Below are 15,740 nucleotides of genomic sequence, written 5' to 3' on the forward strand. Positions count from 1 at the left end.
GACTGGAAGGCAAGGGTGTTTTGCTCTCTCTCTCTACATAGAAACTGGCTATAGGTACAAAGAGTAAGGCCTATGACCCATGGGATACTATAGTGCACAAATCCTATCTATGTATTCTCTCACTATTCGTCTTGGCTACTCTACTCATCCATGAAACAAAATTCCCTTGAAAAGAATTGAACCCTTTTTCCTCCGAGGGGTCCAGTTATAACAAAGTTTGATAGTCTACTAGTGGTTAGATTTGACTTCTTCAACTCTTAACTAGAGTTACAGCATTGATTCTTATAGAGTCTTCTTCATCATGATCACGTGGCTAGCCCCTTCTCCATGAGTAATTGTTATGAAACCAACTCACAAAAAGATAGAAAAGATAGATCACGCCTTAGAATTCAACCTCTTCGAGGGGGAAACCTCCTTTACATTACACAAATGAATGATTCTTTGATGATTCAAATGACAAAACCTCCTTTCTATATATAGGAGTCTAACGAGTCACAATATAACCGAGTTGACCTAACAATAATAATATAAAGACACAAAAATAACAATAGAGGGATTCTATGGGGCACAGTAATAACAATATGGGGACAATAGGGGCACAACAATATTAATAAGGGATACAACTACAATAGTAATGGGGTAATAACTAGTATTATAGGGACCTAACATGCCCCTCTCCTTCAAAAAAGTGTTGTCCTCAATGCTTGAGTAGTTCTAGATGCTTCTGTATAAAATTCTCATCCTCCCATGTGGAATCTTCAACGGATAAGTTCTTCCACTTGATGAGATACTCTGAAATTGATTGATTTTGTAGCTGTCAAGTTCTTGTTTCTGTGACTGCTTCTCGTTCCAATATAATTTTTCCTTCCTTGTCAAGTTCTGGCAATATTGTTTGAATTGGGAGCTTCTCGCTTATAACCTTCTTTAAACATGAAACATGGAAAACTAGGTGCACTTGAGAAGCTGTAGGAAGCTCCAATTTTTATGCCATAGTACCAATATTTTGCAACACCTTGTACGGACCATAATACTTTGGTGATAATTTATTATCCTTCTTAGTTTGCTTGAGGGACATTTGTTTATATGGTTATAGCCGTAGGAATACCCAATCACCTACATCAAAACTTCTTTTGCTGCAATGTTGATTTGCCTGTTGTTTCATCCTATTATGTTCCAACACGAGGTTATCCTTTAAGAGTTGGAGGACTTGTTGTTGATGCTCTATGTGATGTTCCACTGCTTGAACCTTAGAATTATCTCTTAAATATGATGTGATGGATGGTGGCCGATATCCATAAAATGCCATAAATGGGGTCATTTTTGTTGTTGTATGGAAGGAAGTGTTATACCACCATTCAGCTAGAGGCAACCATTTGACCCATTGTGTCTGTTTATCAGATACAAAGCAACGAAGATATCCTTCCAAACATTTGTTTACTATCTGAGTTTGTCCATCAGATTGAGGATGATAAGATGAACTATGAGCTAACTGAGTACCAAGATAAGAAAATAATTATGTCCAAAAAAATTCCTTCTTAACCCTATGGTAAGTTTTTAAAAATCCTGAGTGCCATCCTAAGGGAGAAGTGTGCAATTCCATAAGAATATTTTGTTTGAGTTGGGAATTCTTACAGAGGTATAAGAGATCTTTGTACCATGACGAATCATTTTGTGAGCTAAATGTATCAGATGTATTGGAATCTTGTTGTAACATTCGAATAAGTGCCCACACTTCTTCATCATTCTTCCATTCCTCCCTTGCTTTGTTTATCCAATCTGGTTGGATAATAGAAATGGTGCACAACAATGTTTCCACATCCTCATCCTTTCTTGAGAGTGCATCTGCCACCACATTTTGCTTCCCTTTTTTGTAGATGATTTCAAAGTCATAACCCAACATCTTTGTGACCCACTTTTGTTGCTCTTCAGAGGATAATCTTTGTTCTAAAAAGTATTTAAGGCTATCATGATCCATTTTTACCTTGAAGTGTCTTCCCATTAGTTAGGGTTGCCATTTCTTAAGTGCATGTAGTATTGCCAAAATTTCCTTCTCATAAATAGCTTTGTGTAAAATCTTTCCCTTGATTGTATGACTTTCAAAAGCAATGGGTCTTTCATCTTGCACTAAAACAGCACCAATTCCATTTCCTGAAGCATCACATTCCATAATAAAGGTTTTTGTGAAGTCTGGTGTAGCTAAGATTGGTGCTTGGCACAATACCTCTTTAAGATGTTCGAAGGCCTTTGTTGCTTCTGGAGTCCATGAAAATGCATCTTTCTTCAATAATGTTGTTAAAGGTGCTACTATTCTCCCATAATTCTTGACAAACTTGCGATAATACTGTGTCAACCCGATAAATCCTCGCAGATGCTTTATGGATGTGGGGATTTTCCATTCCTTAATGGCTTTAATTTTGCTAGGGTCTACCTTAACTCCTTCATGAGATATAATATGACCCATATATTCCACCTCTTATACTCCAAAGAAACATTTGGATCCTTTTGCATATAATTGTTTCTCCTCTAATAGTTGTAGCACCCTGTCAACATGTTCAACATGATCCTTCCAAGACTTGTTGTAGATTAGTATATCATCAAAAAATACTAACACAAATTTTCTAAGGAAGGGTTTGAAAATGGAATTCATCAAACCTTGAAATGTAGAAGGTGCATTGGTAAGGCCAAAAGGCATGACCAAAAATTCATAATGACCCTCATGAGTTCTAAATGTTGTTGCCAGAATGTCTTCAGTCTTCATTCTGATTTGATGATATCCTAAACGAAGATCCAACTTGGTGAAGTAAATTGATCCATGTAATTCATACAGTAATTCATCAATGATAGGAATGGGAAACTTATCTTTAATAGTGATCTTGTTGAGCTCCCTATAATCTGGACACGTGCGCCATGATCCATCCTTCTTGTGCACCAATACTACTGGAGCAGAGAAAGAACTTTGACTAGGTTGAATTATACCAGCCTCTAGCATTTCTACAACCATACGTTCAATTTCACTCTTTTGGGCATAGGGATATCTGTAAGGCCTGATGTTTGGAGGAACACTTCCTGGAATCAAATGAATAGCATGATCATGATCACAAATAGGTGGGAAACCTTTTGGAGTCTCAAATACCTTGGAATGATTGTCCAAGTCTTTTTGGAGATCTGGAGAAATAGATGATTTCGATGTGGAAACATCTAGCGAACATAATTGTGCAATTACACCTCTTTGTTCCTTTTTTGGAAGCTTTTTCATACCGTTAGAGCTGATTATCTTTCCCGGTTTCCCTACAATACCCCTTAATTCAACTTCCTTTCCTTCCGCAGAAAATTTCATGAAAAGTTCTTGAAAATTAAAAGCTATTGTACCCAAGGATTGTAGCCATTGGAATCCTAGTACAACATCACCACCTCCCATTGGAATGGAAAGCATTAGGCTAGTCAATACATATTCTCCCATGGATAGCTTGATATTATGGCACTTTCCAGAGCAATTTATTGTTCCTCCATTTGCAACCATCACTTGACACTCTGTTGCTGGATATAGGAAGCAATTCAATTCTTTTGCTACCTTACAATGAATAAAATTGTGGGTACTTCATGAATCAATCAACACTATTACCTTTTTCTTCTTGACTTGTCCTTCTATCTTGATGGTTTAAGGAGTGGTAATTCCAACCAATGCATTACAAGAGATGGCCGGATTCATTTCTTCTTTATCTAGGCTTTGTTCTTGGAATATATCCTCTTCTTTTGACCTTTCTTGCTCCTTTTCTTCTTCCTCTTCACAATTTATGTAGAATAATTTCTTCTCAACACACTTATGACCTTTAGTGTATTTTCTATCACAACTGTAACAAAGCCCTTTTTCTCTTTTTTCTTCCAATTGTTGTGGTGTCAACCTTATAGGTTGTGGAAGACTAGGGGCAACAACACTTCCATCTTTATAGTTGTGAGTGGTATGCTTCCTGTTTGCCATAATTTTGCTTTCCATTTTTCTTGCTAACTTGAATGTCTTCTCTAATGAATCAGGTTCCCAAAGGTGAACATCATGTTGGATACTATCCTTTAAATTCCATATGAACACATCAATCCTATTCTCCTCTGGAATATTTTTTACCCTTATGTTCAATTTTTGGAACTCCTCAATGTGCTCCATTATTGAGCCCTTTTGTTTACGAGAGCAAAGCCATTGATACCATACAAAATGATTCGGTTCCAAATATAGAGTTGCAAAACGTACCTTTTGTGTGTTTTGCACATTATTGAGATCGAAAAATTGCTCCATTTGTAATATCGATGTTGCGGGATCCTTGCCATCAAATTTCCTCATATCGATTTTTGGAATATGGTGGGTCTTCGATCCAAAATTAGAGTCTATGAAATCATGATTAACATTTCTTTTGTTCGCATCATGAGTTTCCTTTACTACCCTTTCACCATTAGTAAGTATTTCTTGTAGAAAATTTGTCAAATCTGTCTTTAAAACTGCCATGCCTGTCTTCAAATCTATCTTCAAATCATCCATCTTAGCTTCCACGCCATTCATATTAGCTTGCAAGCCCTTTATCTTAGATTCCACGCCATTTATCTTAGCTTCTGTTAGCTTTTGTGAGAGTGATATCTGTTGCATTTGGTCTTGTAATTTTGATATATCTTGTAGCATTTCTTCTTCTTCTTCTTCATGAGTCATGCTAGAGCTTTCAAGTTGCTTACTAAGTGTTTTCATTTTCTTTCCTCGGGGCATCAATTGCTGATAATAATTCTCTACTATGCCCTTTGAATTCCTTCAAAATAATTTTTCAAACCAAGCTTAAGCAAAAATTTAAAAAAATCTACACACCTTTTTTCACTTTGTAGGAGCTCGATATTGCCTCTGATGTATCTTTGTAATTTCAAATCATACAGTTCTAAAATTGTGACCTGTAGTAGCTCTCTGTGTCCTCTTTCCAATGCCGCCAGTCTGATCCAAATTGGATTCTTCAAGGAAGAGTTATGACAAATCTCCCACAGTGACCTGATTATAGACTAGTTCAGTAGAGTGAACTTGTATGACACACCACATGTCCCTGTTTTTACCTTTGGCTCTTAAAAACATATACAAGAAACTACAGTCCGTCCTATTTTTGTACCTTCTTACGAAATTTCAATCCGATGCTCAGAGAGAAAGTTATGATGATTTTCCCCAGGTCACCTGTTTGGAATGTAATTCAGAAGTCTTCAAAAAGACCAACTTCCCCAGATCATATCTCCACAAATATAGCGCGAAAAGATTTGAAATTTGGACCCAAGGTTCAGTGCATTTTCATCTCAAATGCGTTTTTTTTTTTTGCTTCTGAAACATCTCAAAAAAAGGTTATAGCGAAAATGCCACGATTACTTATTTGGAGCAGTGAAACCCTAGAATCCAAAGCTCTGATACCAAATGTTATGAAACTAGCTCACAAAAAGATAGAAAATATAGATCAACGCCTTAGAATTCAGCCTCTTCGAGGGGTCAACCTCCTTTACATTACACAAATGAATCATTCTTTGATTATTCAAATGACAAAACCTCATTTTTATATATAGGAGTCTAAGGAGTCACAATATAACCCAGCCGTCCTAACAATAATAATATAAAGGCACAAAAATAATAATAGAGGGATTCTATGGGGCACAGTAATAACAATATGGGGACAGTAGGGGCACAACAATATTAATAAGGGATACAACTACAATAGTAATGGGGTAATCACTAGTATTATAGGGACCTAACACTAATGGGGTTGATGTGGCATCCTCTCGAATTATGGTGGACAAAATAAACTTCCTAGTTGCACAACCTTTGGATATAGACTTTTATTGGGGGAATTCTTATGTCATTGGAAATGCATTTGTGTGTATAATATGATAAAATGGAGTGGAAATAATGTGGCAAAGTTTTACCCCAAAAACATCATTTGATGCCTAAAAAATGTTCACAAAAGGTTTGAGACCCTAAATTCCAAACAGGGTTTTGCTGGTAAAAATTGTCCTGGGAGTTGATTCCTCCATTATTCCTACTCTAAAAGCATCGATATGGATGACAACTAATATAATGGTCCAATTCAAAACTTATAGAAGCTTCCATGTTGTTTAAATTTTTCTTATACATAATATACCTAGTCATAGTCATGTGTTTGATGGGGGAAATGCTTGCTTTAATTAGGAGGATATAGTAGGGAGTATTTCCTTTAGTATTGAGGATGCATGTTATAAACTACCTTTAGATCTGTTCAATCTTCCTCCATGATTTTTTGGAGATACTACAACCCCATGCTTCACATCGACATAAAATAACATTAGTGATGAGAGTCTTGAAGATAAGTTTTTTTAATCACATATCCAAATATATGTGAACTTACAATTATTTTTAAGCCCATGGAAAACTTTCCATCTTCCGTTTATTATTTTAATCTCAACTCTATAATTCTAATTGAGCTTGTGATGTATGTTAATTCAAATATATTTTCATGAAGGAGAAAAATCCAAGTATTTTTGTCATATATGAAAGTATCATTTATGATCTTTTTGGATTTAATTACCATGACCTTGGTTTTGTCATTATTAAAAATAATATCCATCTTGGAGGATTTTTTTATTTCTTACCAAAGTCATAATGAATTATTTCTAAAGTAACAATATCATCAACATAAAGGAGAATAGTTATTATTATACAAGTGAGCATGGACCCATCACAACTTGCATCTTCCAAATTCTCTTCTAGCTTATCAATGTATATGCCCAAAAGGGCAGGGAATAAGGGAAATCCTTGCTTGACTCTAATATTACATTTAATTTCTTTGAATCAACCCTCAGTTTTCCTAACATTGGCAATAACATTCTTGTATAGCCTTGTCACAACATCCTCAACTTGACAGGAATCATTATCTCTTCTAGTATCTTTCAAATATTTGTCTTAAGAATGGTGTAAAACTATTTTATAAAGCTAGTGAAACAATATAATAGATTAGTTTTATTATTGTAACATTCCTCTACATTTGAGAGTAACAATATGGTCCACATGATATCTCCTAAACCTAGCTTTTCCTTTAGCTTTTTTCCTATGGTTTTCAAGATATGAGCTATTCTTCTTTCCTAAAATAATTCCACACAACTTGGCTAAAATGTGGATAATTATAATGGTTCTATTAAAGGGATTATCTGTAAACTGTAGTGGATATTCCACTGGACAATTCGTCACAACTTATCTGATAATAATGCATCTAAATTTTGAATTTTTACAACATTAAAATTTTATTAAACTTCTAGATCTATAAATTTATTGTAATTAGTGCATGCATGCGAATAGAAATTATGCAAAAAAGTAGAGAACGAAAAAATAAGCTCACACACACATAAGACACAAGATATGATTTGGGAAACCCTTTTGAGAGAAAACCCAACTGAAAGGTGAGGTCACTTTTCTCTCTTTCTCTTTCTAGAAAATAAGGCTGCAGGTACAAAGAAATAGTGCTTGTGGTTCATGGGCTACTACAATGCATAGATCATCTCTGTATGCTCTTCCTCTTATCTATCCTAGCTATCTTTTCTCAATTGTGGAAAAAAAATCTCTTGAAAGAATGGAACACCTCTTCCTCCTAGTGGCCTAGTTATAACATAACCCAATAGTCTACTAGTGGTTAAGTTTGACGACATCAACTCTTAATTAGAGTTACAATATAGACTCTTCTAGAGTCTTATACATCGCAAACACATTGATAGCCTCTTTTCCATGAGTAATGGGGGATGATGCAACATCCTCTCGAACCATGGTGGTGAAAACATGAAGGTTAACTCCTTAGTGGCATAAATTTTGTATACAAACTCCAATTGACAGGCTTCTTGCTCCATTGGAAATATATCTGTGTGTAGAAAAGCAAGAAAAGGTGCAAGAGTTGTAAAGGTTTACCCCCAAAAAATGTTGTTTCATGCCTCAAAATGCTCCTAGAAGGTTTTAGACCCCGTTTTGCCAAACTAGGTCCCACTAGTAAAAATGGTCTTTTGAACATTTCCCTTCACTTTTTCCACTCCAAATGCATTGAGGTTGATGGAAAAAATATAATGATCCAATCCGGATCAAGAGAACACTTTTATCCCCACTTTTAAAGATAGAAACAATGAGGCTTTTTGTCCAAGGCTTAGGGAAACCTTTATTCATTGTCATTTAAGAGGTCAAATTTTACAATTTTGTTGGAAGTGGGTATTAGATATCACATAATCCATGAAACTTCTATCAAGCCCATGAATACATGTCATCTAGTTAGATTTTGAGTGCTTGATTACACTATTGCAAATTATAAAGTCCTAAGAAATATCATTACCAAATAGATTCTTAGTCAAATAGTAAAATTTTATTTTGTGTCTAAGAGATAAATAAAGGTCCTCATGTTGGTAATGACGACTATGGGTCACAATCATTGCTAAGAAGAATACCTAGGTTAGTTGCAATTCTAGCATTAAATTCTCATAACAGATGATATTACTTTCAATCCTAAGACTATGAATTTCATGTTCTAGAGTAGGAAAATTCATATGTAGATTTTTTTCTTATAAAATGTAGAGTTGATAGGTATGAAATAAAAAATAATGACATAATCCTCTTGGTGTTAATGTCAAATATTTTGATCCAATTTTACTGATTGAGAGGTTGTATACTATGAAGTTGAGTATGAGGAGAAACATTCATTTTAATATAACTAGTTATGTAATAGGAATTTTTGTTCCATACTTACCACAAAATGAATCCATTTATGTGAGGAACTTTATATTCCTCATGCTCCAAGTTTCAACTAAAAAATATAAATTTCACTTAAGATCTGACTTAATATAATACCTTTATGCCATACAAAGGCACAAAAATCTCACAAAGATATCTACCACCATTGTGATGGACGAAATGCATTTAATATCACATTACATTATGATTATATTTATATTCAAATATAATTTTAATGGTTAAGATTATATGTTTATGTTTTTATTTTTTATTAGAATGAAGTGATAAATTTTGAGTAAGAATTATGATTTATTATTTAAAATATATTGATAAATACATAAATAAATTTAGCTAAATTACTTAGAAAACATGTCTGCAAAGCCAAAAAAGGGAATACTTCCACGGGTTATTTAGAACATATATACCCCAAGCCAAAAATACTTGTAAAAATAAGTTAATTATTCTATTTTTTCAAACATATTTTTCAATTTTTTTATTCAAATTTTGATAGAAATTTTACAATGTTAAAACTACTTTTCAAACAACAAAGATTATATAAGATCATAATCCACAATTACATGATAAATCAAAAAATGATCTACAATTATATTATGTCTAAGATTCTTGCCCAAAAACAAATCAAAATATAAATTAATTAGAAATTACCTTTAAAATTGACAAACCAAAACATAAGATAGTTAAAACTAACCAACCAAAAACCAAAACATAGGATAGTTAAAGCTGACCAACCAAATCATATAGATCATGATCCACAATTGCATGGTCAATCACAAAATATCCACGATTGTATTATGTTTAGGATTATAGCCCAAAAAAAATCACAATTATAGATTAGTTAAAAATCACTTTTAAAATTGACAAACCAAAACATAGGATAGTTAACACTGACAAAACAAAAACCAAAACATAGGATACTTAAAACTGACCAACCAAAATATAGAATACCAAAACATGAGATAGTTAAAACTGACCAACCAAAACATAGTATACTTAAAACTGATCAACCAAAATAGAGAATAGTTAGAAATGGTTTTGTGTACCAAATTCATTTAGGGAGTTATTTCTGGTTGAAATCTGACGATTTTTTTCCAAAAAATCTGATCATAAGAATGTTTAAATCATTTTTGGTGAAAAGAATGTTTAAATCATTTTTGGTGAAAATTGATTGAGAAAATCTGATCATAAGAATGTTTAAATCAAAGAATGTTTAAATCATTTTTGGTGAAAATTGATTGAGAACACTCAAAAATCTGTAACCTAGATTTGAAAACTCCCAAATTTTAACAAAACTCATACAGAAATTTCAACTATTTTTTTGAATGAATTTGTATTCTCGTTAGGCTACTCTCTGAGAAATCCCCTCGTAAAATTGACAAACCTCCCGTACACAACTGGAATCAACGCTGTCATTACCTACTCTTGGCATAGTTGTACAAAAGTCACGGTCTTCTCGCACATTAATGGATTGCAGATTTCATTTATTGAAATTAACTTGTTCATTGAGATCATGTCTACTTCCAAATCCATAATTACAAACGACAATCGGTACGAAGATATGCAGTAAATTAATACGTGATTTTTTGTTGCATGAAATTCCATGGAAATTGTTTTTGTTGCATGACATTACATTGAACATCGGAGAATGCATTGCGTTTATAGTTGGACATACTCTTTGGCGTATATACGAGGAAACTATTAGTAAAATGGTAATAGAATATTGTTTTAGATCAGATCTGAAAAAAAACTACATCACAAGACTGGTACACAAATATCACCGTGTACCTCATATGCAAGTTACAATCAACGCTGTCCTCAACGATTCGAACATACTTATTAACAGTCATGGCCTTTATTCATTGAAACTAACTTGTCTGTTGAGACTGGCTACTTCCAAATCGATAATCACAAACGACAACCTGTACGAAGATATGCAGTAAACTATTGCTTGTTCTTTTGCTGTATTAAAATCTATAGCCTTAACTTTGAAGATCTATGGCTTTGCTAATAAGGTGGTGTTGTTATTCTGGTGATTTTGGAGTTGTTGTTCCGGTGATTTTTACCCCTAATTCGATCGAAATCCAAATTCAGTTGTATTTTTCAGTTTAATGAACCATGGCTGACTGTAACTTCAAACTAATTTGATTGTTCTGAATCTAAGCAGAGACTTACAGTTGTATTTTAAGCATTTATATTATTCTTCTTCAGCCATGGACTGGAGAGCGGATAAGAGCGATTTGAATGCCCGTATAATAAGCTGGTCTCGACATCAAGCCTGGTAAATTTACTTTTATTGATATATTGCGCCTTGCAAATACTCATGTCCAGTCTTTTCTGACAATGGGCTGTTTTTTGCAGATATGCTTGTCTGCTGCAAGAAGTCCTGTATTGTATTGTGTTAATGCACAACACAAAAGGAAATATATGAAGACATCACAAACTACAGAAAGGGGAGAAAATGTAACGGTTCTGCGTGAATAATTCATAGTGTTGTTTAAATTATTAGGTGTGCATGCTAAATTTCATGTAGAAATCTAAATCAAAGGAAACCATTTAAACAAAAAAAAATATTAAATGTTTATTTTTATTAATGTAAATAACTGCATCAATAGATAATGCATTTAAACAAACTGGGTTAATGTTCGTGTGTCCTAATCTCTTTCCCTCAAAAAAATTAGAAGTTATATTTATAAAATTATCTTTGGATTTTTTTTAAAGGAAAAAGAAGTAATATTGACAAAAGCCTAAAATAATTGGTTACCAGGTGTGATATTAAGAATTTAGCGTGTGAAGGTAATTAAATTATGGAACATAAAAATCTAATCATTCCACGTACTTGTATGGCAGAAGAATTAACAAACTGGCTTAATGTCAGTGTGCCTTATCTTTTCCCCTAAAAAATATTTATAAAATTATGTTGGGATACTTTTGGGAAAAAAGAAGTGATATTTACAAAGATCTAAAATAGTTGGTTACAACTTGGGATGTTAAGAGTGGTATCAAGAATTTAGTGCGAAAAGTAATTAAACTATGTAGCAAAAAAATCTAATCATTCTAGTTTTTGTAAGGCAATGATTAATGTTAACAATTTTTATCATTAATATTTTTTTTGGCCTATAAAGTTTTAAATTGATAATGAAAGAGTATATTATTAAAATATAAGTATATTATTAAAAAGCTCTATGTAAAAAAAATTATTAATTTAAATATTAATAGATTAAAAAAAAACATTAAATTGATAATAAATAAGTATATTATTAAAAACATAAATATATCATTAAAATGATCATAGAAAAAAATAATCATTAATTTTAATTTTAATAAATTAAAAAAAATAAACTAATAAATTAAGAAAAATAGATTAATAAATTAAAAAAATAAACTAATAATTTTTTAATTAAAAATTAATCTCACAAATCATTACAACTTTAGAAAAACAAAAATATCGAAAACTTATATTAATCATCAAACTTCTACCAACTTAAAAAACAAAAATATAAAAAACTCATATCAACCATCAAACTGGAGAGAAAAACAAAAACCCCTGGACATTCTGACTTCTGACTTCATTTATAATATTTATGGACTATACTTCTGAATTCAATTATAATATTTATAGACTAAAATACAACTTAATATAATATTCTAAAACAAATTTTAGAAAAACAAAAATATCAAAACCTTATATTAACCATCAAACTTCTACCAACTTAAAAAACAAAAATATGAAAAACTTATATCAACCATCAAACTGAAGTGAGAAAAACAAAAAATCCTAGACATTCTGACTTCAATTATAATAGTTCTAGACTAAAATACAACTTAATATAATATTGTAAAACAAATTTCAGCCAGTATGTAATATATTTGTTGATTTTTTTATATAAAAAAAATATTCTATATATTTGCGAATTTTGATTTATAACTCAGATATAATATATCTCAGCCATCTGTAAACAAAAATACAGAAAATCTATTAAAAAGAACTTTACATAATCAACCACCCGCGATCAATGAAATGAATCAAGCATCAGTAATCTCTGCAAACAATTTTTAGTTGGAAAATAAATAAAATTATTGCTCTACTTTTCATCGAAACTGTCGAACTGGTTATTGTTCCTGTTTTGCTGGTTTTCAATCCGGTAACTACCGACAAATTCAGCCTTTTTCTTTTGAGGACAACTTTCCTCTCTTTTACATGAGCACATCTAATCAAACATAAGGCTACAAACATTCATAAGCCCAACATCGATAACTGTAAATTCTGTGTACAATGAATTACAAACCTGCTGTGTACAACAGAGTAAAACTATCTTCAAACCCATTGAGTTCTTAGTGCACACATACTATTCTATGCTGAAAGGATCAAGCCAGTAGTACAAACCATTATCACGCCCACGCTATTTTAGAAACATATGATACTGAACGCTGCTCACTTATGTAAACCAGAGGGATGCTATTGTGAACTTGGAGACAACATAGACCACAAGTCATCACTAAGATCTGCTGATTCAGGCTGATTTAATGGGCATAGATGTACATTCTGTGGCATAGAAGTATGTGCATCAGTTTCCCGGAAATGCAACTCCTCATGAACAAATGATTCTTGAAGCACACGGAAGACATCTGAACTAAAATCTCCAAGAGCTGCTGCCACAGAAGCTGGAGAAATGCGATGATTGTAGCTCATTGTTGTGACTTCATCAGGAACTGTAGAACTTGCAGGGATGTCTGATACTTGTAGGGATGTCTGATGCTTTTCATTGTAAAGGAATGCATTGGCAGACGTAAAAGCATGATTTGAATCGAGCTGTCCAAGGAAAGATGGAGCTTGTAAAGCAGAGTTTAATCTTAAGGTGGATGTTATCATATTATTATTGCTTGTCACGGGATTCTTCATCAAATATTGATCAAGATCGTAACGATCTGTGCCTTTCGGTAACAAACTATCAAAGCATGTAAGCGGTGATGGAGGATAAGGAATTTGCCTAGTGCCCATATTATTGAAGATAGTTTCTTGAAATGCATAGGCTGTTGAAGGTATCCCTGAAGTCTGAGAAGAACAATTGATAGCAACAGAACCAGGCTGAGGATTGCATGTCGGTGATGTTTCAGGAAGCTGATTCACATTGTTTGCAGAATATGCAATAGCTTTCCCATAATCTTCATTGCCATGGATTGTGATTGCTCGTCCTCTTTTTGATGACACAGGTTGAAGATCAGCGCTGCCATTAGTTTTGCGTTGAGATATTTTGCTGGTTTCTCTATCCCCATGATTCGAACCTTGGTCCTCGGATTCGGACAGGTGCTTGTGTGTCCGCGGGTCTATACCCTGACTGATAAGCTTTTTGCTGAGGTGGGTATTCCAATAATTCTTGATCTCATTGTCTGTCCTGCCCGGTATACGCCCAGCGATTAGTGCCCACCTGCAGAGCAATCGGATAAGGAAAACCCGAATGAAAAGAATAAATCTACCAAACCCTATAAGCTCTTAACAGCATACCTATTTCCAAGGAGGCGATGCAACCTGAGGATTAAATCTTCCTCCTCGGGCAGAATGTGGCCGCATTTCACATCGGGTCGAAGATAATTCATCCAACGCAATCTGCAGCTTTTCCCGCATCGAAGCAGACCTAGCCAAACCCATTAATTGGACAGAAAAGAGAATGGAGTCAGATCAGAAACCCTAGAAAGTTCATCTAAGGTCCAATTTTTTTTTTGTAAAGATGGATACAAACCTGCTTTAATTGGAAGAGTTCTCCACCCGCCTTCGCCGTGAACTTCGATGTAATTTTTAAGGCGAAGATCCTCGTCACGCGTCCACGGCCCTCTATTCAGCCCTGGTGGAGTCCGCCCCATTGATTCAGAACCAGATGAGTAATGTGTAGTCTCTTTCTACAAGAAAAATGAAAATATTGTAAAAGGTGCAGCTGCCCACTACTGAATCGATCACAAAGAAAGAAACACCGAGCTCTGCGCGAGCACAATTGTTTATTGCGCGGGATGTGGGTTCGACATGTTCGACTGCTCTTTAAATATCAGGCTACAGGAACATTACAGCTCTAATCATCTGGCATGGCTAAGCTACCCTTTCTCTCACTAATCACATCCCTCTTGCACAAGTAGTCCCAAGGTTTAGGCGGTAAGGTGAGAACAATCGAGTATAGCTGCAATTTAACATTCGTAATATGCAATTCTGAGGTAAAGTGGAACATAATTTGTACAATACGTATGGAATTAAGTCCCCCGAATCAAGCGCCATTGCATGATTATAAAGGTTTTTATCAAAAGCTAGTGGTAATAATTGATAGAGGTTGCTTGTCGTGACTCGTCATACGGTTGAAGTGGCCGGATACAACATTCCATGTGACATCAGCCACCACCTGACTATCGCCATCTGTGTCAATTAAAAGCGAAGATAAAGTTCATAAAGTTCCTAATGTGCCTGCCCCACTCTTGCTCGCCTTTTTTTCCTTCAAAATTTATTCTTTTCGTTGGCCTCAAATGATTGCTGACCCTCCAAACGGACATACTGCTCATAGATTCCCTCTACGAAAAACTGCATTGGCCATTTATACGGAGACTACGCACCGTGCAGTCTCTGCCAGTGCAGTCTTTGCCAGTGATGACCGTGTAAGGTTATATGTGCACTGACATCAAAGGGTATATATATTTTTAGTGTATATTATTTATCCAAATTATATAATTATCCAGTGATGACAGTGTATGATTATATATGCACCTACATCAATCAAAGCGTATACATATTTTTAGTGTATATTATTTATCTAAATTATATAATTATATTAGTAAATGTGATTGATATAAGTTGATTATCGTGTTATTTTATAAGTTAAATGACATATAGTAAATAATGTTATTTTATAGGTTAAATAACATATAAAAGATGGAAAATATGAGTGTAAGTCAACCATATTTACTAAGGTGATTGTGCTTGTTAAAGTGTGGTTGATTCATCGAC

General features: G+C 33.8%; 1 protein-coding gene and 1 long non-coding RNA gene across 4 annotated transcripts in view; one reads left to right on the forward strand and one right to left on the reverse strand.

Annotated features, from left to right (window-relative positions):
• Positions 1-11,413, forward strand: part of LOC149207481 (uncharacterized) — a 61,596-nt gene extending 50,183 nt beyond the window's left edge. For 2 of the 3 annotated variants that reach the window (XR_016252634.1, XR_016252635.1), the window contains exons 3-4: positions 10,967-11,036; positions 11,117-11,413. This is a non-coding gene — a long non-coding RNA (uncharacterized LOC149207481). Of the gene's footprint in view, positions 1-10,922; positions 11,037-11,116 lie in introns of all 3 variants that reach the window. The other variant, XR_016252633.1, reaches the window with a different exon arrangement.
• Positions 11,414-12,028: 615 nt separating this feature from the next.
• LOC149207482 (uncharacterized) lies at positions 12,029-15,332 on the reverse strand. The gene is made up of 3 exons (XM_089395736.1): positions 14,497-15,332; positions 14,262-14,391; positions 12,029-14,184 (listed from the first exon to the last, which is right to left on the reverse strand). The coding sequence occupies exons 1-3, from the start codon at positions 14,615-14,617 to the stop codon at positions 13,215-13,217; spliced, it is 1,221 nt and encodes a 406-aa protein (XP_089251862.1). The 5' UTR covers positions 14,618-15,332; the 3' UTR covers positions 12,029-13,214.
• Between the last annotated feature and the right edge of the window lie 408 nt (positions 15,333-15,740).

Source organism: Pinus tabuliformis, chromosome 1_2 (assembly GCF_031772625.1).
Source record: "Pinus tabuliformis cultivar Carrire ecotype Pingquan chromosome 1_2, CPIR1, whole genome shotgun sequence".
In the NCBI taxonomy this organism is placed as follows: Eukaryota; Viridiplantae; Streptophyta; class Pinopsida; order Pinales; family Pinaceae; genus Pinus; species Pinus tabuliformis.